The sequence below is a fragment of the Entelurus aequoreus genome, linkage group LG08 (assembly GCF_033978785.1).
Source record: "Entelurus aequoreus isolate RoL-2023_Sb linkage group LG08, RoL_Eaeq_v1.1, whole genome shotgun sequence".
Classification (NCBI taxonomy): Eukaryota; Metazoa; Chordata; class Actinopteri; order Syngnathiformes; family Syngnathidae; genus Entelurus; species Entelurus aequoreus.
Genome location: NC_084738.1, coordinates 55,222,063 through 55,246,062, shown reverse-complemented (window position 1 = coordinate 55,246,062; position 24,000 = coordinate 55,222,063). Strand labels below are relative to the sequence as shown.

At 42.4% G+C, this 24,000-nt stretch overlaps 1 protein-coding gene across 8 annotated transcripts in view; it reads left to right on the top strand.

Moving 5' to 3' along the window:
- cdk5rap2 (CDK5 regulatory subunit associated protein 2) overlaps positions 1 to 24,000 on the top strand; it is a 62,395-nt gene that overhangs the window by 19,632 nt on the left and 18,763 nt on the right. For 2 of the 8 annotated variants that reach the window (XM_062056831.1, XM_062056832.1), the window contains exons 10-43: positions 5,619 to 5,735; positions 5,798 to 5,917; positions 6,012 to 6,104; positions 6,215 to 6,433; positions 6,520 to 6,690; positions 6,775 to 6,885; positions 6,969 to 7,106; positions 7,183 to 7,362; positions 7,442 to 7,636; positions 7,744 to 7,935; positions 8,139 to 8,262; positions 8,342 to 8,481; positions 8,556 to 8,672; positions 8,757 to 8,888; positions 8,973 to 9,085; positions 9,514 to 9,653; positions 10,715 to 10,855; positions 10,918 to 11,015; positions 11,102 to 11,236; positions 14,017 to 14,112; positions 14,189 to 14,340; positions 14,419 to 14,701; positions 14,784 to 16,155; positions 16,271 to 16,372; positions 16,746 to 16,885; positions 16,957 to 17,333; positions 17,540 to 17,772; positions 17,916 to 17,967; positions 21,511 to 21,665; positions 22,103 to 22,378; positions 22,452 to 22,577; positions 22,655 to 22,771; positions 22,843 to 22,990; positions 23,371 to 23,483. In XM_062056831.1, coding sequence (XP_061912815.1) covers positions 5,619 to 5,735; positions 5,798 to 5,917; positions 6,012 to 6,104; positions 6,215 to 6,433; positions 6,520 to 6,690; positions 6,775 to 6,885; positions 6,969 to 7,106; positions 7,183 to 7,362; positions 7,442 to 7,636; positions 7,744 to 7,935; positions 8,139 to 8,262; positions 8,342 to 8,481; positions 8,556 to 8,672; positions 8,757 to 8,888; positions 8,973 to 9,085; positions 9,514 to 9,653; positions 10,715 to 10,855; positions 10,918 to 11,015; positions 11,102 to 11,236; positions 14,017 to 14,112; positions 14,189 to 14,340; positions 14,419 to 14,701; positions 14,784 to 16,155; positions 16,271 to 16,372; positions 16,746 to 16,885; positions 16,957 to 17,333; positions 17,540 to 17,772; positions 17,916 to 17,967; positions 21,511 to 21,665; positions 22,103 to 22,378; positions 22,452 to 22,577; positions 22,655 to 22,771; positions 22,843 to 22,990; positions 23,371 to 23,483 — 6,418 coding nt within the window. Of the gene's footprint in view, positions 1 to 4,238; positions 5,535 to 5,618; positions 5,736 to 5,797; positions 5,918 to 6,011; positions 6,105 to 6,214; positions 6,434 to 6,519; positions 6,691 to 6,774; positions 6,886 to 6,968; positions 7,107 to 7,182; positions 7,363 to 7,441; positions 7,637 to 7,743; positions 7,936 to 8,138; positions 8,263 to 8,341; positions 8,482 to 8,555; positions 8,673 to 8,756; positions 8,889 to 8,972; positions 9,086 to 9,513; positions 9,654 to 10,714; positions 10,856 to 10,917; positions 11,016 to 11,101; positions 11,237 to 14,016; positions 14,113 to 14,188; positions 14,341 to 14,418; positions 14,702 to 14,783; positions 16,156 to 16,270; positions 16,373 to 16,745; positions 16,886 to 16,956; positions 17,334 to 17,539; positions 17,773 to 17,915; positions 17,968 to 21,510; positions 21,666 to 22,102; positions 22,379 to 22,451; positions 22,578 to 22,654; positions 22,772 to 22,842; positions 22,991 to 23,370; positions 23,484 to 24,000 lie in introns of those variants that run through there. The other 6 variants (XM_062056827.1, XM_062056828.1, XM_062056826.1 and 3 more) reach the window with 6 other exon arrangements.

The following is a 24,000-nucleotide window of genomic DNA, read 5'->3' as shown; positions in this document are numbered from 1 at the left end:
AAGACATCTATTTTCAACAATATCCTATCAGAACATCAAAGAAACATACAAATAGTATTAAAGGTTTAACACTTACATTCTCTTTTAGTGGGAGCGCTGTTGTTGATTACCCTTTTTTGCTTGTGTGTCAAAGTCTAGTATCAGTTTTGTTGTGCCAATTCTCAAAACAGATATTTGCTCAATTCTGTTTTAAAATATTTGGCGGGCCGAATTAAAGAGATCAACGTGCTATGTGGCCCTAGGGCCGTAGTTTGCCCATTCCTGCTCTAATGCTTTCTACACATCCATGTCTTTCTGTTGCTATTGGCCACAAGGAGAGCTTTTATGTCTATGCCTGTTACATCATTCCAGTTATATAATTCCCCTTTGTTCTGTTCCTCGTTCCACTCAAAAGATCAGTTAAAGAAGGACTGGGTATTGGCGATGACTTCACAACACGCATTACGAAACTGAAAAGTCTCTGTATGATATTCAGTATTGTGATATGGCGATATATTGCAATATTCTACATATATAGTTCAATATTACATTTAAAGTGCATCTTAAAATAGAAGTTGATTATGTTTACTCTAAATCAGTGTTTCTTAACCACGAGTGCCCCTTATAGGGCCGCCAAAAAATATCTGTTTCTCAGCTGTGGTCCGTATGGACTGCAGAAGTACTCAGTTGTAATACACTTTTTTACCACTTGTGGCTTTTTATGACAATCTCAAACAAACAGAAGAAGTCTGTGGCTAAAGTCATCAAGAAGTTTATAAAGTGTAAAAATTATGACTAAAGTGGTGAAGCTGTATTTTTATTTGTACTTTAATTTTATTGACCGTTTAGTTAAAGGGGAACCGCACTTTTTGGGGGGATTTTTTCTATAATTCACAGTTATTATGACAGACAAGAAAACAGATGTATTTTAACTGGTAAATAAAAGTCATTTTTCAATGGAGTCAATAGAAAGTCCTCTATTCCGCCCATAAAGCCCTCTTAACACCCATCCAAAAACCGCCAGCATTACTCATTTACATTTCATGACCTGAATATTAACCAAGTATTAGTGATATTGTTATTATAAGCGCTAACGCAGACAAACTATTTTTAGCGGTGCTGTGATCATAGAGCACTAACTAGCTTGTGCTGCTATTGACATCAATAGCTTGTGAGCTGCTTTCTCGCATCAGAGCTTGTGAAAGTTTATTCCAAATCATGCAAATTGTCTCTCACCTTGATAGAAGGAGGAGGATATAATCCGACAAATTGCTCAACTTTGGCATCCAATTTAGACGGCGAGAAAGACATGAAAAGACGTTTTGTTCCACCCCCTTTTTTTCTTAGCAAGGATTGTGCCATTCTTTATCTAAACAGGAATATATCAATATACCATCAGTCGGCATCCCAGTCACATATTGTACAGTAAGTGATTTTTTATTTTGTTTGCAGTAAGTAGTAATCAGCAATATTGTAGAAGGAAAAAGGAAATTCATGCTTACTACATTACATCTATACTTATATTGTGTTTATAAAACCTTAATGGAGGTGTTTGGATGTTTTTGTAAGCGTTTTATAGGCAAAATAGGGCTATTCTGCTAGGCTCCATTGCAAGCATACTTTAACACATTTATTTACCAGTTAGAATGCATAAAAATGAAATACATGCTTGCTTGTCTAACATAAGGATTGTGAATGATAGGCAACATTTTAAAAAAAAGTGCATTAAACATTAATTCTTAATTTTATTTATATATTTTAGCACAACATAATTAAATGTAAATAAGTTTTTTGTCAGTTATATATGAGTCCATTCTTATGCAGTATATTTGGTTTGTATTTTGTTTTTCTAATCGGCCTGATCTTAGCCTAAGGTTTATGTGTCAAATAAAAATAAATCTGTTAATTAACACGAGCTTTCATATAATTTGACATGGTTGTGTAAGATTAATAATTCATTGTTAATATTTGAGTGGGCCTCGGGCCCCTCTGTAGTGGAAAAGTTGGGCAGCGAGGTAAAAAATGTTAAGAACTCCTGTACTAGATGACAGTAATAATTCGTTGGACAAACTGAATCAAACAACAATGTAATTCAAACGATCTATTTCCATTCATTGCAATTGTACAGAAAGTGGATCAAGTTTCTTGCCACTTAAAGCTGCTCTATGTCACGGTTAGGTAGCTACCCGAAGGGTGCTTGCGTTCGATCATTGTGACCCTCCCCTTTTTTTCCTAGTTCAAACCTTCAGAATTTGCACATGCACGGAGATAAAGGAAGGGTGCAAGAGTGGTGGTTAAGTTCATTTATTGTCTGGTTCACCTGTTTAAACTGTACATGGCGGCCATTTCGTCTGTTTTTTTCATCTCTCCTGTGGAATAGCATGCTCCACGGGAATGCGCACATGTATGCCAACATTCCATCCAGTCTGTGTAGAAGTGTTTTACAATGTTTAACTTCTAATGTTGACAAATATAGATATTTCCATCAAATGTGTTATCGCAAACCAATAATGATAACATAAGATAGCCAATGGTATTTGTGTTCAAAAAATATAACTTTGAGCAAGTTGCACACAGCCCTCTTAAACGTCTCTCTACTTCTTATCTGACAACTTCTTTGCTGACCACTAACTCAGCACAGTGAGGTAGCAGGCAGTACAGCAACACTTTTCAGAGCTGAAGTCGTCCTTGAGTTACAGTCGACGCTTAACATGACTTTACATCTAAAAAGTTGGTATTAAGTAGAGATGTCCGATTTGAGGTTGGGGGTGCGGGGTTTGGTGGTAGCAGGGGGTGTATATTGTAGCGTCCCGGAAGAGTTAGTGCTGCAAGGAGTTCTGGGTATTTGTTCTGTTGTGTTTATGTTGTGTTAAGGTGCGGAAGACTCCCGAAATGTGTTTGTCATTCTTGTTTGGTGTGGGTTCACAGTGTGGCGTATATTTGTAACAGTGTTAAAGTTGTTTATACGGTCACCCTCAGTGTGACCTGTATGGCTGTTGATCAAGTATGCCTTACATTCACCTATGTGTGTGAAAAAGCTGCATATATTATGTGACTGGGCTGTCACGCTGTTTGTATGGAGGAAAAGCTGACGTGACGACAGCTTGTAGAGGACGCTAAAGGCAGTGCCTTTAAGGCATGCCCCCAATAATGTTGTCCGGGTGGAAATCGGGAGAATGGTTGCCCCGGGAGATTTTCGGGAGGGGCACTGAAATTTGGGAGTCTCCCGGGAAAATCGTGAGGTTGAAACAGATACCGATAATTTACGATATTACATTTTAAAGCATTTATCGGCCGATAATATCGGCAGGCCGATATTATCGGACATCTCTAGTATTAAAAGATTAAAAAATAATATTTCAGGGTTAGAAAAACCACGTATGGCCATATCATTATTTTTTCACACTTTTTAAGTAAAGTCTTTTTCAATCTAGTGATGTTTTGGAGATTTACAGCACTAATGGCAAAATTCATGACCTACGAACAAGATATAATCAGACATACAGACAACCTTTTTGGGCAGCATTATTCTGCTAAATAATGACATTGAACAGGTACATTGGAACATTGCAGTTGTCCACACTCTATATTAGCAGCCCACTAAGCCCTTTACCACAGTCTAATGATCTGTCTGACAGGGCGAACAAACAAAGATTTTACACTAACGTGTAAAATGGAACAACCCATCACAAAGTATTCGACAGCTTTGCTGGTAAAAATGGAAGACCTGCTAGTTGAGCTGAGTTTGCTGTTCTTCATTAGGCCTTGGCGTTGGATCTGAGGTCACAGAGTTAAGACTGGATTACCTGGCTGTCTGGAGACACTTATTTTTGGGCGTCCTTATTCACTAAAAAGAAGACTCACTAACTAGTAGTCATTTCCACTAGTTGGCTACAAACAGACAAAAGTTCTGTTTGTGTGGCTCTGTTTTTTCATTCTGATTGGTACAACTTGTTTAGAGATGTTTCCAATTGGAATTTTTCTGAGGCCTCTTCTGGTTTGCTGTGCACAGTAATTGGATATATGAACACTGATTGGCAGCAGACACTTCCCTTAAGTGGATGTTTGATGTACTACCTAGGTGAAAAGACTCCATGGGAGAAGGGATTGGTTGTTTCAATCTCTACCGGTCCCCTGCCGAGACGGCCGTCTTCAATTCTGATCTCTTATATTTAGAGAGCGTTTTACGGAGCTGGTTTAGCAGTTGCCATAACAAAGATTACTACAGTAGCTTCACATGGTTTGACCTGATCATATTCACTGGATGTGAGTGGAACAGAGGCAGGAGTAGGGATTATTGCAGGCTTAGAGCTTAGAGTGGTCTGTAATCATCCATTCTCCTCTGTGCCTCACAGCAATGCAGTGAGAGAAAAAGGTAGATGGATATTCTGTGGCTGGCAGGCAGAGGATCTTTAGGATCTTTGTGTGCCAGGAAAAGGCATTTTGGACTTCTTTTAAGTGGATGAATCTGGCATCTGTCAATCAAAGGCATCATGAAGGATTCCTGTCGTGTGTGCAATGGTCGTCTGATTGGCAATCAGTGTCGCTGGATCTTCAGTTCGTCAGGAAAGCGGAAGATACAAATTATCTTGTCCCACGTTCTGGGCAGGGAGGTGACTCGTGATGGCCACGGAGAGTTCCTCTGTGGGAAATGTGTGTTCCAGCTGGAAAAGGTGGTCCAGTGTGACGTTAACCTCAGCCAGCTGCAGAAAAAGCACAACAGCCAAGTCCAGAAACTGCAAGCGGAGAAAGAACACCTGATGCAGTGCATCGTCCACGTCTACAACAAAAACAACGCTGGTCAAGAAAGGAGCGACGAGGAGAGGGCCCAGCGCTCCAAGTCTAACCTCAGATCATCTGGGGCAACCAGTTTTGACGACGAGGACACATGTCTGCTGGCTTCTGATGCACAATCATCGAGGCAGAGTGAAGGTGGGGCCCGCATGAGGAGATGTGTGAGTCTGGATAGACTTGTCAGCAAAGGAGTGTTCCCGGGGCGTTCAGGTCTCAGGAAATGGAGGATGGGATCGGCTGTAGGGCTTGATAGTTCTATGAAAAGCTTTGGTTTACAAGGTTCTCGTTGCAGCTCTAAGAGCATGTACCTGGACCTGGTGCAGTATAAGGGGACAATTCCAAGACCTGAATTCAAAGATCGCTCCACATCCATGCTGTCCCTCAATAGGGACTTTGCTTTGGACATTCCAGACATTCCAGGTAAAAATAAACTCAGAGTAGCCAAGACTTTAGTTGCCAGCAAAGCTGCCTCTGATGATGATGATGATGATAAGGCTCAGGCTATGTTCCTGCTTGGCCGCTCCTCACGGCAGCCTTCAGTGATCTCTGACCTGACCCAGCTCCTGCGCTGCATCACCAAGCACAGAGTGTCTGTCCCACCTGGGAGCCGCATTCCTGTCTCGAAGAGGCTTAGTGTTGGCCATATCAGCGTTGGTAGAAAGCGTGTACGCAAGGAGGCGGAGTGGAAGTCGCTGCATGACCTAACAGAGGAATTTGATGATAAATACACGCCTGTCACCGTGGAGGTTCACCAGAAAAAAGTATAACAGGATGGAGAGGCGTTAATCAAAGTTAATGGTGCTAATTCTCTTTGTCCATTTCTGTTTCCCAATTTTTTTCTGTAGAGCGAGGTCAGTCGTCTGGAGTCCGTCAACAAGCTACTGAGTGAAGAACTCACCCAGGTTAAAAGTACCCATGAAAGCCTGACCAAAGCACTCAAGGAAGCCCAGAATCAAACAAATGTACGTTGCAGTTAGTAGTGTTTTTTTGTACAAGTAATCATTGTAATCATTTATGTGAACAGACATTGTCTGGAAATTTGGAGGAGAAAGAGAATGAACTTGACACAGAGAAGAAGAACAGCCTAAAGCGAGACAAAACTGTCCTGGGGCTAACAAAAGTCCTCAAAGAAAAAGAAAAAGAGGTTGGTTTCTCTTTACAATCTTCTCCGAGCTCTCGTTGTAAACCCAGCTATCATTTTGCAAATGCATCGCTGTGTCTATCTTTAATTTGCGCAGATTGCAGAGTTGTGTCATGAGATTGAGGACCGTGATGATGCTTTAGCCAAAGCTCGGGAGACAGCACACAAAGCCCAGATGCAGAAATATCAGGCATGTTGTCTACTTGAGTCCTGATGTTGCTTCCATCTACTAGAGAACAGAAAACATGGAGTTTTATGTCGCTATAGTTAAATCGCTCATATCTTGCATTTCTCCTCCAGGGTGCAGAAGAGCATCAAACACTACTGATGGAAAAGCAAACCGAGTTGGTCCAACTGCAGGGGGAGCACCACATCAAGGTGCTTGAAGGCCAAAAGCTTATGCGTTCCCTGGACAGGAAGGAGCAGGAATTGGCTGACTTGCAGCAGATAAAGGATCAGCTAGAGGTGGAACTAGAAGATATGCAACATCAGAAGAAGAAGGGAGACAAAGTCCTGAATGTAAGACAGCTCGAAAACATCTCAATAACTTTTAAATAGTTTTGTTTGTTCTTATTCAAACATCTGTTTTGTTGTTTCACCCACAGGATCTCAACAATCAACTAAAAAAACTGAGTAGTGAGATTGGGGAGAGGGAAAGTTCTCTAGAGCAGCAGTACCAGGAGCTGTTGGACCAAACCAAAAGAAAGCTGCAGGCCCATGAAGTCACCATCCAGAGGCTCACATCCAGCCTGGCTGATAAAGAGAAGCAGTTACAGGTGACATAACAATGCTAATAAAACAAATACAAATAACAAGATAGTATTTGTCTTAAATGGTTGTTGTTTGTCACTGACCATCAGGAGTACATAAATATTGAAAGAGACTTTGAGCAGAACAATAGCCCAGCAGGAAACGACAGTGTGCTAGCCAAGCTTCGCCAAAGGCTAAAGGAAAAGGAAAACGCACTTGATGTGAGAGCATTGCTATTAAATCTCTTTTCACCCAGGCTATTACTACTTTTGGTCTTGATGTTTCCAATTTCTGCTGAACACAGCAAGCACTGGATGAGAAGTTTGCGGCCATTGAGGAGAAAGACAACGAAATACACCAGCTGCAGCTGTCCATCAGGGAGAAAGAAAGAGACCTGGAGAGGCTCAATAACCTGCTGTCACACAATGAGGAAACCATTAATGTAAGCGATGACCTCTAGAAGCGTGTTAATGCATGTCACTACAATACAACAGTCATTATTATATTTTCCCTGGCAGAGTTTTGACAGCCTGATTAAGGAGAAGGACGTAGAACTGCAGCACCTCACAAACACACTGAAGAACCTGCAGAGGGCCAAACAAGACGTGGAAGACAACTTGAACAGGTCGCTGAGGGAAAAGGACTCCATCATCAGCCAGCTGCAGCTCTCCCTCAGTGGAAAGACTAAAGATTTGGAGGTTAGTTAACAAGCTTGGCCAAAATACTTTATCTCCTGTGTTAATGTTGTCCTTAAATGCCCATCCCCATATGTTGCAGGAAATGGCAGAATCCGTGCTGAGCCAGTCCCAAAGTCAAGCTCACGACTTTGCAGAGCAGATGGGCCAGAGGCTCAAGGTCACAGAAGCTATGCTGGCCGAGGCTGTGAAAGCCAGGGAAAGGCTCATTTCAGACAATGAGACCGCTGTAGAAGGATTACTGGCAACCATTAAAAGCAAAGACCAACTCCTCAAGGTCAGCTTTGCTCTTCTAAATAATTGAATTAAGTTCAATAAATAACTGTCTGCTGTCTGTGTAAGCCGCTCATTCCTCTTCTCTCCCCTGGTGGTTTGTCTCATCAGGAGTCTGCAGAGCACTACAACCGCATGCTGTCTGAGCGTTCCCAGGAGATTCAGGAATTGAGGAAACAGCTGTCTGACAAGCAGCAGAAGCTGATGGCCGCTGAGAAACAAAGCGCCACGGCGGCCCAGAAGGGCTCTTTGGAAACTGCAGAGCTACAAGTCCTTCTTGCTGAAAAAGACAGCCTTATCGACGTAAGCCTCTCTGGGATAAAGTAGGCACTCCGCTGTGAAATGTGCTTGACTTAAAGGCCTAAGAAGGAGGAATGAAATTAGAACACCCACAGAGACCCTAATCCTTTCTTCCATTTTGAAATGACTTTTTGGTGCATTTGGTATTATTTAATTTCTGTTTGAAAGTATTATTTGTTCATGGCTGTGTGTTGGTCTTTTTGCAGAGGCTTCTTCAGCGTGGCCAGGAGAGGGACCATTTGATGACAGAGCACGACAAGGCGCCGGATAACGTGCTAGAGCTCAGACAAACTATCCAGATCATGCAGGAGAAGTTAGAGGAGCGTGAAGGTGAAGCCCGCCCCACTGCACATTTGTCAGTAGATGTTAGCGACACTTTTAAAAAAACAAATATTTTCCTGCGCTGCAGCTGAGTTGTCCAGGAGGAACGGTGATGACAGCATGGAGAACATTCCGCTCTCTAAGAAGACTGTTGTTATCCTAAAAAAAGAGCTGGCCCAGAAAACAGAGGCACTCAACAAAGCGCTGAAGCGGGAGAATGAACTGAAGGTCTCACTTATCGCCATTATCTGGACATGTTCCTTGATTTTTTTGTAATCACTTATGGTATGTCATCTATCTAGATTTCTTTGGCAGAACTCCAGTCATTGCTCTCTGAGTTGGAGGTCCGCAGTGAAGGTCAGGCTGCCAACATCGAGTCCCTCACTGCCACTATGGAGACCAAAGATGAAATTATCCTTGTAAGAATTACCTTTTGTTTAAAGCAGCATTTTCTTCATCTTATTCTCCAGCTGTCTGACCTTTTCTTTATGTTCATTAAACAGGTTCTTCAGCAGCGTCTCGGTCAGAGTGATCACAGCCAGGATCGAGCCATTAGCAGCAGCAGCATGGATCGATCGCATACTGGACTTCCTCAAAGGGAGAGAACTATGATTGGTGGCGACAGCCAGCAAGAAGTAAACTAAAAACCTGAACCAATTTTCTGGTTAGTTATATAGAATAGAAACCATATTAAAGCGTTTGCTCTTTGTGGTTTTTAGGTGCTTCCCAGCCTTGTAGCATTACAACAGGAACATGAAGCTCTAAACAAAGCTTTGAGGGCTGAGCAGCAGCTCTACTCCAGCCTGGTTAGGACTGTGAAAGAGCAGGACAGGTGGGGCAGCACACAGATGGAAAAATCCACTTGGTTCAGTTAACTCAGTCTTTCTAAAATAGTAGGGCAAGACCCCCAGGGTGCCAGAGGGGGGGCGGGCATGTGTGACCTCGGGTAACATGCTTTTTTTTTGCTGTACCAGAATATGATGAAGCGTATATAGTAATTGTAACCATACTGTAACCACAGTGGGAGACGGTGTGTTGTTTCCTTTAATGTTAATAAGCTTACAATGTTATGCAGAGGTATAGTAACACCAAATTTCTAGACAAATTCTACTATTTATAGTCACAGTGGAGAGTGGGGCTGGGGGGCGCACAAAATATTTTCTTTTTCTTAGGGCGGGGGCGTAAAAAAAGTATTTGAGAAGCACTGAGTTAACTTATTGTTGAATAAATGAATTATTAAATGTTTGGGTTTGTTTGCAGCGCCCAACGTTTTCATGCTCTTCAAATGGAGCTGACAGCGGTACAGCTTCTTAGGCAGAAGCATGAGGACAGCATCAAAACAAACGAAGATCTCAGGGACAACCTGGAGCAAGAGCTAGACAGAGCCAAAGCCAGAGAAGGTGCAGTGTAACCCCTTTTGATTTCCTCAGGATGTCAATGGGGGAAAAGTGGTGTTTTGTTTATCAATTAGGTTGCTAGGAGACTTGCAAAACTGAAGTTCTGGTAAGGCCTATTGAGGGAGATGAGTTAATGACCACACAGGAGACCCAAACACACAGACACGCCCATTTTCTTTGTCCAGTCTTTTTTGTCCAATGTTTGCTCTTGCTAACAGGATCACTTTAATGTGATTTTTACTTGAGCATCTGTGCTCTTTCTGTCTACTATTCACCCCCATCATCACCTGCTCATCTGCATGCTGACTTTCTGTATGTTGTCTTTGTCACGCCTCTTACATGTAACAATTTCCATTCCTCCAACATGTCTGTCCCTTTGATTAAAAAATGTGAATAAAATATTTTATTTGCCCCTCTTTTGACTTCTTGCTCTAAACATTGTGTGTGCTTGTTCTAAATTCCTGTCTGTTTGTCACGCGGTATTAATCCATCCTATTCAGCCATCTGCCACATTAATTAGATCCACTCTATAAACATGTTGTTATATAATAAGCCAACGCAACATACTAAAGGTTTGTTTGAAACAGAACTCTCCTCTCCTCATCTCCTAAGAGTAACATCAGGGCACTGGGTTGAGACTGATTGAAAGTGTCTATGAGAACCCAGGATGTCCTGTAAGCCCAATTACTTGCGAGTTTACCCACATGTGAGCGTATGTGGGAGATTTTGAATTACATCCACATCCTCATCTGTCATCACACGCACAAGAGGGGCAGGTGTAGAAATAGGTCAGCTGTGTTTAACGAACCTTCATCTGAGCTCACCATGGAGGATGGATGGAGGCAATTATAACTGATGACATTTCTCCATTAATATAGTCATATGAAATACCCTTCAAATGTGCATTTGCACTTCAATTGTTAATAATATATACTTGTATTAATAGTATATTTTAACAGAGCTTATGTTAGTGTGCAAGTTTAATTTTGTTGACCTAAATGCTGTATGTCAAAGCTTCACTACACTCGCTACACATTCTTCTTGTCTTTCACTTCTATGTACAGGTCAGAGCGCAGTGGACCCTAAAGAACTAGAGAGTGTACGGCATCAACTTGAAGATGCCCAACGCTGGAATAGCTCTTTACAAGCTCGCTTGGGGGCTATCCAGGACCGAGGGGGTGGAGTGGGCGGTGCCAAAGACTGTGGTATGACCAGGAAAAAGCACCTTGTGTCTAAATTTGGCAAAACATCGATGTTTTTGCTTCAGGTGACACACTGAGTTTCATTGGCGACCAGACCTCTTACATGAGTATCTGTGTGGGGGAGGGGCAGGATGACAGCTCACCACTGGAGCTCAAGCAGAAGGTGATATTCTCTTCAACAATGATCCTTTTTTGAAATTAAAGAAAAATATTATCTCATTTTATTTCTTCTGACATTGTTGCCATTAGGTGCTGGAACTGCAGGACTGCGTCAGCAGACTTGAAACTTTAAACAGTGAGCTAAAGAACAGACTGTCAGCACTGGAGAAGACAAAACATAATGATGCCATCAGCAAGGAGGCCAGCGGTAACCCCTGGAACCAGGTTAGAGGCACAGAAATGGAGCTTTTCTCTGCTAAATCTCTCACCGCTAGACATGTTATGTTATTAATCGGCAGAGACGTGTGTCCACATTTAGTAACCACGCAATAATTCATGTCCGAGCCGTGTCCATCCACCTCAAAAGCCTCCTGTCTAACCTTTGAACCTTGTTACTGTATATGATGCTGCGTTCCAGAATACTGGGAAGTATTGAGACCTGGAAAAATGCTTTGGGATGACATTGCAGTTCCTACTTACGAAGTCTTTAAAAATTATCTGACGTACGCAACATTGTTAATTTATTATTTATTTATTATTTGGTATTATGACAAACAGAGCAAATACTAGTTTATTGCGGTCATTAGCCATTCCTGAAACATGACAATCAGGAGGACTTCTCAGCAGTCTCGAATGCAGCAGGTCTCTTTGTACAGTGGAACCTTGATTTACAAACTTAATTGGCTCTTAATCTGGGTTTGTAGTTACAAAAGTTCGTATAGTTACAAAAATGTGTAATGTAAAGCAAATTTCTCCATAAGAAGCAATGTAAATATGAAAAATGTGTTCCAGCCTTGCCAAAAGTCCATATTTGAGTTAAGTTTTAAACAGAACATAAAGTGATATACAGTTTTCTATATCAAACATAACAATTACCAATCCGAAACGATGACAACGACGAGCTGCTCTGCCAACACTCGGACACACAAAAGTCCCTTTGGTGCTCTCACAAACAATCAGAAATCCAAAAAATCATTTACTTTACCAAACGTATTGCTACAACAATAAACATCTTAAAGTGAAATCCACTTAGAGTACATCAACATCGACAAGGGAGCAGCTCACAAGAGGAGAGAAAAGAGCAGACGGGGTAGAAGGGATGGGGCTGTGTGTGTGCGCTCTTCCACTGAACGAGAGGTAGTCTTCTCCTCCGCTGTGATAAGGCTGCTTTGGCATGTTTTTCAAGAAAAGTCTGTTATCACAAAAAAAAAACTTGCTGTGGTACGAAGCCGGCTTCCTCTATCCCTTCAATACAAACAAGCACAAAATAAGTGAATGTTCATGACATGGTTCGCACACAGAGGAATATTTAGCTCAATCTAAATATTTTCAAATAAAGAGGTTCGTAAATCAGTGTTCCACTGTATTTGTTGTACAAGTTTGTGATTTCCGGTTGTAGAAAAGATCTCTTAACTTAGGCCTGGGCGATATATCTATTTTGTCGATAAAATTTAAGTTTTTAGTTGCAGACCATTTTAAAAAAATCAATGTTTTTCTCCTTTTACTCCAGCATATTTTTCTTGCCCCCATGAGCTGAGCCCTCGCCCGCCTCCTTACTTCCGCAGTGGAGATCCACAGGCCTAGCAAAACATGGCAAATGCTTTTGCTAACGAGAGCGAGACGTTCCAAAAAAAAGAAAAGTGTTGCCAGTGCTTTAGATTTGCAGCAACAGGCATGGAACAAATGACTGCACGCTGCAGAGTTTCTTTAAAAAAGGCAGCAGCACAATGAACATATTCTAGCATCTGAAACAGCATCGAGCCAAGTAGGGTGAATGCAACTCTTTAAAAGGCGAACAAGGCCGCAACAACAACAAACTGTACCTAAGAAGCATCTAACTGTTGCAAACTCATTTACACAAGGTGCCATGTACATTTTCATGAAAAAAGAGAATAATGCACAGAGCGATCACTAAAGCAGTTGCTCTGCTCATCCAGCTCGTACGCGCATGTGCTGCTGCAAAACTCTAGTGGAATTATAACCCATTTAATCATCAATATAGTGATATGTTACATTTACAATGAAATGTAGATTGTCATTAACATCAGAACACAATAACAAGGAGCCCAGGATACTTCAGGGAAAAGCCTGCGTTTATCCACTTACTAAAACTATAGAGTCATCTCAATGTTATACTTGATTTTTTATTTGCATACATGCCACATTAGACACGTCACCCCACTGTTGCTTTGCAGTGTTTTTTGGCTTCTGTTCCCTCATTGACTTTACTGTGTACAATACTACATGTTTATTTACAGTAGTAGTTTATTCAAAACAGAAGTTTGCACGTTATTGATCTGTTGGATTTTTATTACTATTATTGGTATCTTAATTGATTTATTGGAGTTTATTTGCATGCAATGTGCAATGCTACATTTTTATTTACAGAAGTATTTTATTCAAGACAGAAATTTTAAGTTTGCACTGCATTTATCTCATTGTTGGAGATTATTATTTATTTGCACACAATGTAGAGTGCAACATTTTTGTTTACAGAAGTATTTTATTCAAGCTGACGTATTGCCTCTAAAAGGAAGTTATTAATTTTGTTTTTTGAAAATGATTGCATAAAAAGTACAATTCGGTCTAAAAGTAACATTATAAAAATTTGAAATTTTGCTAAGAGAGTAAGATTCAGTTTATGCAGTGTCATTTCAAACGACAGGTTTTTGATCAAATAAAAGCTAAATATGTTTTTGAACTACTTCTGTTATTTGTATTCATTGGTTTCCTTGAAAAGTAGGAGGGGAAACTTAAGTTTGGAAAATTTGTTTTTAGGCCATATCGCCCATGCCTATCTCAACTCTTTCCTTCTGTGTTCCTAACCAACCATTTTTCTCTATTTGTGTGTGCCCATGAATTGGTCTCTCTTCGCCATGCCACATTAGACACGTCACGCCATCCCACTGTTGCTTTGCAGTGTTCTTTGGCTTCTGTTCCCTCATTGAGTTTTCTTTTTTATCAAGCCATGTATGTCATACTCGCCTCCCATCCCATTACTCTAGCAGCTTGAGAGGACCACAGACCCGCCGCAGGTAGCTTACGCAACGTATCGGTCGTTTCAAAACAGTTGGAGTCAGACAGACCTCAAACATGGGCAGGTATGGACATAGATAAATTATATTTTACTTAAAAGGGTTCACCATATTTTTTAACTATTCTTTTTAATGCGTATAGCCACTTGGTGATAAAAGTGTGGACAGCGGCCTTGGCCAGAGCAGAGCACATGCTCACCCTGCCAATGCAGACATTATTGAGACAAGCCGAGATGAAGTGACCCTTAAATCCTTGCTGACTGACTGTAAGGCTACATCACTCCTGCACCTAAGGTGGATCTTTTTTTAATACAAAGCTAGCCTCCGCTTCAATACGCACCTGCCTAAATGTTGACACATTTCTTGTTGCAGAGAGGAAGTCCTCAGGCTAACAGCTGAAAATGTGCAACTGAGAGGCCTGCTGAAAGAGCAGAAGTCCACTGAGTGTAAAGAAAAAGAGAGCAGAGATGCCTCAGAGAACAGCAGCGACGGGCAAGCTGACTTAAGACAAAGCAGAGAAACTTCGCAACTTGCCATTAAAGTTCAAGCAACGGTCACTAGGCTGGCAAAGGAAGATGAAAAGAATGCTAACGATGGGGGGACACCGGTCACCACAGAGGAAGCTAATGATCAAAGCAAGACTTCAAAGCATAAGGTAGGTTTTGTATTGTGGTCAGAGGGTGTTAGTTGTATTAGAGATCATTGTCAGTGTCTTCATTTCCCTGCTTCTCTTGTAGGTCAGTATCAGATCTCGCCTGCCCGTCCTAGTGAAGCAAAGAATGGAAGCTTGCAGCAACACACAGTCAGAAGGAGATTCTGATTGTGTCCAACTCCTTCACGCAGAAGCTTTCCAGCAACTGTTTTTAAACTCTGACTCCACCATGTCGTCCCAACCAAGCACTTGTCCTTCTTCCTCCCACGGCCCTGCTTATGATAGTGGCTGTCCAGCCACACACACTCTGGATAACACCCAGGACAGCTGTGCTCTTTTTACTCAACTGGAGCTTCTTCACCAGGAGTGCCAGGAGAAAGAGACCTTGATCAGAAAGCTCAGCGAGCAGCTGGCCAATTGGCAGGAGCTCCGCGCTCAGCTCCAGGAGAAGGAACGCCTCAATGGGCAGTACATGGAGGCTTTGCAAGCTGCTGAGTCCACAATTGCAGACCTGACTGCCTGTAGTCTGGACATCCAGGGTGAGTTTGGAACGCACACCAGTATGGGCACAGCCTCCGGTTCTGGGGATTCCGATGCCACCTTCTGCGGCAGATGCATCGACTTACAGAAAGCACTACAAGAGAAAGAGAATCTCAACAACCACCTTACACAACTTTTGAACATGGCAGAGAAACTCATCTCGTCGTCAGACAGCCAGGAAAAGCAGTCTGAAATTAGAGATCTTTGTTTGAGGATAGAGGCAGTGAATATCGCGTCAAACACGCAAAGCTCCAGTGGTGTCTCTGAAGGAACAGACGGTTCTACGCACGAGCTGCAACCAAATTCACTCTCTTTGCAGGACCAAGTGCTTTGTGACCAGGATAGACTGAATTCTGCAGAGATAAATAGTATTTCAGCACAAATGATGTCTGGATCGTTCAAAGAAAAAGAGTTGAGGGATATTGAAGTGGCACAAGGATGTTTAGATAAGGAGATGACCAAAGTTCTTGCAAAATGCCTTAGTTTAACAGAATCTGTCATCACTTATCTGGCAGCACACTGTGCAAATGGCTCCTTGACCACTGTTGACTTACAGGCGCATTTGGACAACCTCCAGAATGCTCTGCAAGAGAGACAAGAACTCGAGCGTCTGACCCAAACTGCTCAGCCAAGCAGCGTTGCATTGACAGAACCCCACCCGGCGCTTTATTGCAGTCTGCAGCTCCTGTTCAAGGTCTTTGCCGAGCGCTCTCAGAGGATTTGTGAGCTACAAGCCTCCCTGCAGGTGGAGAGGGCCTGTGAGGAACAAAGTGATGCCAAGGGGTTACTACCTAGTGTTCAGGCCCAGCTGGAGGCTCTACACAAGGCTCTAAGGGAGAAAAAAAAAACCTGTAAAAATCTGGAGGAGAAACTGGCCTCAGCCACCATGACACCGTCACCCAACACTACACAGAGAGGTGAGAACACCAGTTGTATTTGTTTGAACTAGTTTGTTTCTTCAGTTGAGTCATGAAGGACCAAGACATGAGCTAAAGTTTGATAACTTAACAAAAACATTACCTCCAATCCCAGCTCTGGAGAAGGATGACAAAGGTGTGCAGGTGGATTGTCAGGACCTGGGTTACGAAACCACAGGCAAGAGTGAGAACGATAGGGAAGAGAGCAGTAGCACAGGTTAGACACCTTCTGCTGAGTGGATACTAATCTCACACACCTTAGAGTGGGCGCTCTAATGGTCTGCATGAGGAGTGAACAGAAGCTGTAACACAACTTTGATGTCTTAGTCTCCCTTCTAACCTCACGGTGTCTTCTGCTGGTTTCAGCGCGGTGTTTCTCCTCGGCACCTTTAATACCATGCAATGTTCCGCATGGATAAATCCTTGCATGTATTCACGCTCAAGTTTTGGAATGTTTTTTCAGCACCTGAAAACTTTCTCTTTTCCTCTTTTTTGTATTTATTTATTATATAGCCGTGTGTCCCCCCAGCTGTCTTCTAAACCTGCAGTGTTCAGACCTTTTTTGGTATTCTTTCTCTCCACATGTCCAGACCGAGAGGTGGCTGTGAACCCAAGTGGCAGTCTCCCGTTATTGAGGGCACATGAGCAGGCACACTTTTCTTCCACTGAAAATCTGTACTCCACCTCCAGCACTCCATACCCGAGTTCCCCCACTCTGAGCTCGGCCAAGGTACTCTATTACACACAGCAGTTCTGTGGAAATATTTAAATCGCTAACGTAATGCCGATGCATGTTTTCAGGCCAGTATGAAGAGCCCGTCGGCCTACGAGGACTGCGGCCTCTCTGATGACCCGCTCCAGCTTCAAACGCAGGTCCGAGACCTGAAGATCCAGCTGGAAAGCCAAAACAAAATTATCCTCCAGTTGCAAAGTCTTCTGCGGAGAAACTCATGCGACCCAATGGCCAGTCCCTCTGACCAGTCAATGAATCAGGACAGCTCACAGGGCCACAGTCATAATAGGAGACCTAGTCAAGAGCAGATAGGGGAGAAAGAGGATGTCGGAGAGGACCAGGCAATTAAAAGTAAAAGCAGCCACATGAACAGAGAGGAAGGGAGGAACAACAGCATGAAGGAGCAGCTACAGCACAACCGGAGCCGCTCTACGTCACCTGCCAGGTTTGGCCTTCTACTTACAATAAACGGCACATTTAATCCTTGGACAAAGTTACGTTACATTACATTTTAGCACAACCGTCACATGATTAGACCAAATAAAATCCATACAATCTGTGATGTTTTTCTCTTGAAGGTGATGCCACACTGCATGCACAATTTTTGGCAAGTTGTATCTTCTGTCTGACCTCAATATGTCGGTTCCACAGTTTGGACTCGCTGGTGCAGTCGCAGGCCAGGGAGCTGTCGCAACTGAGACAGCAAATCAAGGACAGCCGCAGGCAGGCTGCCCTGCAGCGGCGACAGATGGGGGAGCTGAGCCGAGCCTTGCAGGAGATGCTACAGGCCAGCGAAGTGGACTGTTATATGGGGGAGGTGGTCAAGGGGCAGCTGGACAAGAGCCTGAGTATTCTGGAGGGGCTGGAAGGACGCCTGGACAAAGGTAAACTGCAGAAAACATACAGCTAACTCACAGGCTAATCCAAAAATACATTTGTTGTAAGAAAGACGTATTATACAGTATTAATAAGCGGTAGAAAATGGATGGATGGATGGATAGTCCTTAATAGCTTTGTTGTCTGTTAGGAGAGGCTCAGCTGGATAATGAAGACATGGCTGCTCTGGAGCTTTCTCGCAGGTACATCTCAACTTTCAACTCCGCTGCTAGATATTTGCCACTTCTGTGTGCGCTGCACAGGACATGTATTTGTTGAAAGCTGCAAAGGTCACATGATTTAGCTTTTTGTTGAAGTTGACTGTGCTCTTTTTCTTTTTGGAGACTTCATGCAAGTGGCACATAATTTTTTTTCCTCTTTTCTGGTCTGGTAGGTGGAAGGATACCCCTGGCAGGGCTCTTAAATATTAGAAAAATGCCATGGCTTTATTTGTTACTTGGGACAATACACATTAATGGACATAAAAATGTAAATGTGCCAGAATGCAGCCAAAGGCTAAGGATGTAACAATGTTGTAGATACCGCGGTTCAGCTGTTTCAACATCCTCACAATAATGCTGTGACGCTTGACGGTATCAACCAAAACTTGGTGAGTGTAGTTTTTTTCTAGCAGTTTTGCATTGGCTGGTCTGTAAATAAACGGATAAAGTCTTCTACGTAGACCGCGAGCAGCAAAGGGGAGCGTGGAACGCCATAGAGCCTGAGGGGAGAAAAATATAAAGCATGAGGAATTGTTTTTTTTCTCGGAAATTTCATCAAAATGCATCCATATCTTTTTGAGTTATGTTGCTAACAAACAGACAAACAAAGCGGGCCATTTTCGTCTCAAGTGTTTCCAAGCCAATACAGAACACCGGTCACGACGCACGGTGCAAAGCGAAAGTGCCTAATGGGAGCGCGGAATATGAGAAGCTACCTGATAAATCATCACCCGGAAAAGATGTTTAAAGCCAGCAAGGCTGAACATCAGTTTATTAAAAGTTACAATTTCCGTTAGCTTTTCTGAAAATCAGCATTTTCCAGAATGATTTTAAAAGTTCCACTGCAGAAGACATTGCTTTTCAGAAAGTAAAAGTTAAAAGACATTAAAGTGAACATTTGTTTTACATTTGTTACACTGGATGTTTATATTGTCACTTTAAAGACACTCAACTGTAAGTTGTTTTTGCTTGAAACAGCGGATGTTCCCACACATTTTTTTGCACCTAAAAATACATGTTAGTATCGTTAAAAAAAATACGATTAGAGCATTATGTTTGTGTGGTATTCTAAACATTCCTGCCGCTTCATTTTGGACACTAAGTCTTTTATGTACTTATGATTATATCGTAAAATCGTAAGATTTTGATACTGTATCATCTTTACTTATCATCTTGAGGTTACATACAACAAAGTCCATTAAAAAAATCAAAGTGAGACTGCACCAACATCAGACATCATAAATAGTACAGTAAAATACACAGACCTATATATAAACAGAACGGTGGGTTGCTGCATGACTTTAGCTTAGTTCAGATCAGGAATAAAGTGACCTTTGTAGTTAAAGTGCATAAGGCAGATGGAAAAGTGCTCAAGAGCAAGTGTGCTAATTTGTTGCATATAATAAAATGTGCTTTATGAAGACAATGCACATGGATATTGCACATATAGTCAGCATTACCAGATGTGAAAATTGCACCAGACGAGCATACAATAGCATATCAATATATAAGTGTATTGCACAAGATATGAAAACATATGTATGCACAGAAGTAATAATTTAAAATGAGTATTAAGACAAATAGCAATATACAATTATGTTTGTTGTTAACGATCAAAAATGCCCAATATTAAACATTATTTCTTAAGAATCTACCTCTGAAAATAGAATCAATGGCTCTTTTTAAAGATTCTACATATGACTGATGTTTTTTTTTGTTTTTTTTGCATTGCTTGATCATTTTTTTCATTTTATTGTGTGTTGTGTGCGTCTCATGACTTCCTTCCTCTTTTTCATTGCCTTATGGCCCCGTTTGGGTTGTTGGGTTTGAATGACGTCTGGCTGTTGACCTACTTTCAAGTGTGTTGACAAAGCAATTGATGTTACATGGCTGACAACTGGGTCACTGCAATGTTACACATCAGGACCCCAACAGAATTATCAATCGGCCATCGCCATCGGGGATAGGATGACATGCAGGACATGATATGTTTGTCTTTGTAGTGTGTGCGGGCCAACCGACAGCCCCGCTCAAATCCAGCAGGAGATAGATAATCTGCGTCAGGAGCTAGAGAGCGAGCGACAGAGGCTGAAGCACCACGTGATCTTCATGCTCCAACACAATGGCAACACGGCCGAACGTGCTAACGAGCGTTTGGACCTGTGAGTGGGGCATGTTGTGACGGCATGATGTTTGCTGTCTGTGTGGACATTTTCAGTAGTCTCTGTTTCATCACTTTTCTTGAGTGCCTCAGTTGTAAATCTTTGTGGTTTTGCGAGTGGGCGGAGTTTAGCGCTCCAATCAAATGTGCTTGATGTAGGGATAGGTACTGAATCCCGTACTTTTAGGCACGGACCGAATCTCGCTGGTCCTACCAGACACTGATTCACGTAAAATCCAACGGTGCCATGTTTCAGTACCTGGATCGCCATGACGTCACGCCCGGTTGCCTCTTCGAACTTGGCGATCACTCCAGTAGCACTGAAAGTGAACTCAGCCAAGCTACCTTTAGGTAATGTTGCAGTTTTCAATGCCAACAAAGCAATTGACTCCAAAAAACGCTCCAACGTAAGTAAAGTAAGGCTCCATTGTTTCCAAAAATGCGCTAGCTTGATGCTAATAAACTGTACATTGGCTCTGCTGTTGACATGCTACTGATTATCATTAGTGATTTTACATGGTGATTTCAACACGTTTATGTTTGTTAATGAACACTACAACTAAGCTGCACTTTACAATCAAACAGATGGTGCGTAATAAGTACAATACTTACAGTATTATCACTTTTAATGGCGCAACACATCATAAACTAGACTACCAGCATCTAACGCAGAGGTGGGCAAACTTTTTGGCTCGGGCCACATTGGCTTTTGAAATTTTACATATTATGCATTTCAAAGCATATCGGATCTGTTGGAACTAAGAGTAGACTTCTCAAACATGGGCTATTTGAATCATTATACATCTATTTTCAACAATATCATATCAGAACATCAAAGAAACATAACAATGGTATTACAGGGTTAACACTTATGTTCTCTTTTTGTGGGAGCAGTGTTGATAATCACCCTTTTTTGCCAGTGCGTCGAAGTCCAGCATCAGATTTGTTGTGGCAATTCTCTCAATATTTGGCGAGCCGGATCAAACGGACCAACGGGCCGGATGTTGCCCGCGAGCTGTAGTTTGCTCACCCCTGATCTAACGTCTTGGACTTGCAACTGTAATTGTAACTTAATGTTATACTTGCAAATGAAACTCAGAAATGGGATAATGAAACAAGGTAACAACAGGTCATTTTTAAATGTTCTAATACAATTTTTTATTTTATTATCAAAACAATTAATATTAACACACAAGAAAGTACTGAAAATTGGTAATGTTGAATGCCGGTATCTCTTACCAGGTACCGGCAATTGGTATTGTATCGGTTCATATGTGAACGATACCTATCTCTATATGTGAGTGACAGCTGTCAACCGTCAGATGGTAGCAGACCTTTTTACTCCTCCTCCTTCCTCTCCTCAGGTTGACCAAGGAGCTTCAGGAGAAGAACCGCCTCATTCAGAGCCTGCAGAATCAGGTCAGAGGTCATAGTCCCAGCAGCCACCACAACTCCCACTTTGACCTGCACCCCTTGGACAAAATGGCATCTTCCTGCCATGGCAGCTCACCCACACAAGGTAGATGAAGTGCTAACAAAATAAGCAAGTTTGTTGGCTGAGGCGTCTTTTTATTTGATTTTATTAGGTTTCTGTCATACAAATAAAGGGTACTCATAGAGTTTTAATCAATTTAATCCAACAGCTTTTTGTCACTATTGAGGTGAAATGGTCTTAAATTTTGTTCATTATGGTGTTAAAAAAGTCTTAAATTTGACTTGTTGAAACATAGTTTTAGGTTTAACTGTGCTGGTATGTCACCAAGCCCAGGCTTTGTGCCGGCACTTCTTTTCTACTCACCACCATTCCGGTGCGTTGAGGCATCTCGTGCCGCAACAAATGACACGGCAGGTGTCCGGTTTCCATCCCCCACTTAAAGTTTCATTATTCATGTCGCACCTATCCGGTTCCATCAGACTGGTGAAACCATCCTCACTGACTGTTGTGTTCACGTGCAGACCACCGGCCTGCCAGAGATGCTTCTGGTACCCTGGCAGGGTGCGGATCCAGGGAGGAGAGCTTAGGGGGTGACCAGGAAACAGGAAGCCGACTGCTGGGGCTGCGGAGGGAGAACGAACGCTTGCAGGAGGAGCTGAGGAGCAGCGGACAGCTCAATGCCACCCTGCATAGTGAACTAGAGCTGCACTACTCTATCATGACCCATCATCAGGATAGAGACCAGGACCATGAGGATGTCCGCTCACAAACAAAACAGTCGGCCCTAATCAATTCAGGTAAAAACATACATTAGGTTCAAAAAACATTTTTGTCCGACGTTAACGTCCAACTCTAACTCTGTCCAATCAGTCCTGCTGTCAGAACATCTGCAGGAGATTCGGGCCTTGAGACAGCGTCTGGAGGAGAGCATCTCCACCAACGACCGCCTGAGGGTGCAGTTGGAGAAGAAGCTCGCCGAGGTGGAGAAAGACCGAGGTGACCTTTCTCTCTGGCTGATCGATGCTGGTTCAGAACCCGTTTGCTCACTGGCGATTGTGCATGTTTATTACCAGCAGCCACAAACATCTTCATCCACGGGAGTGAAGAGCAGTGTCACCTGGTGAGCGAGGTACGCTTCCTTTGGGGTCAGAACCAAGTGCTGAAGGAGCAGCTCAGCTTGGAATGTAAAGGTACCACTAACCCACATACCTTTAGCCTCTTATATTGGCACGTACGTCATACATCAGATCATCTTCTTTAGACATGCAGAAGGAGAGCGAGAGGCTGCAGGAGAACCTGGCGAGGCGCACGGCCAAACTGGAGCAGAGCAGGAAGGAGAATGAGGTCCTGAGACAGGAGAAGGAGCTGCTGCAGGAGTCACTGCACGCCAGTCAGGAGCAGATATGCAGGTACGCACACTGGTGCCTTCCATGACAGCAAACATTAGTGCTGCTCCTTTTAAGTGCCCGCACACAAAAGTGTGTGAGACCTGTTGCCTAATAACAGTGGTCTGTTTGATTGATTGATTGATTGATTGATTGATTGATTGATTGATTGATTGATTGATTGAGACTTTTATTAGTAGATTGCACAGTACAGTACATATTCCGTACAATTGACCACTAAATGGTAACACCCGAATAAGTTTTTCAACTTGTTTAAGTCGTAGTCCACTTGAAACATGAAACCACAAGTTTAGCTTTTCACTCCTCCTTTCCCTTGCTCATTCTCCTCGCACTCCTGTGTGTTTGTCGTGGTGATCACATGACAAACATGACTTCCTCTCCAGCTTGCAGGACCAGGTGAAGCTCCAGAGGCAGCAGTTCAGCGACTCGCAGCACCTCATGCAGTCACTGCGCGTGGAGCTGCAGGTCCACGAGAAGATTAGGAGCGATGCTACACGTAAGTTTGTGCACACGTTTGACAATACATAACATTTACGCTTAATAATACATAACATTTACACTTAACACTACGTAACTTTCACACTTAAAGAGGAACCACACTTTTTTTTTTGTCTATCATTCACAATCCTTATGTAAGACAAGCACACATATGTTTTTCTTTTTTTCATGCATTGAAACTCGTAAATAAGGTTGTACGGTATACCAGTACTAACAAAATACCGTGATACTAATGAATTAAAAATGTATACTACCTTTGAAAAATATCAATACTTTTATTTTTTTATCTGCATGGTACCGTGTCGTGGTGATTTTGCATGTTGAGTGAGTCAATACACACACACAGAGCGCATAGAAGCAAAAACGGAGTAGAGAGGAACAATGGCAAAAACAATTAATTCTGCTAAGGTTAATAAAGAGTATATGGAGGTATTTTGGCTTTATAACAAACATGCCTCGCCAAAGGTGGCAATCCAACTTAGGTAAACATTTAAAAGGAGAACATCCAGACCTGC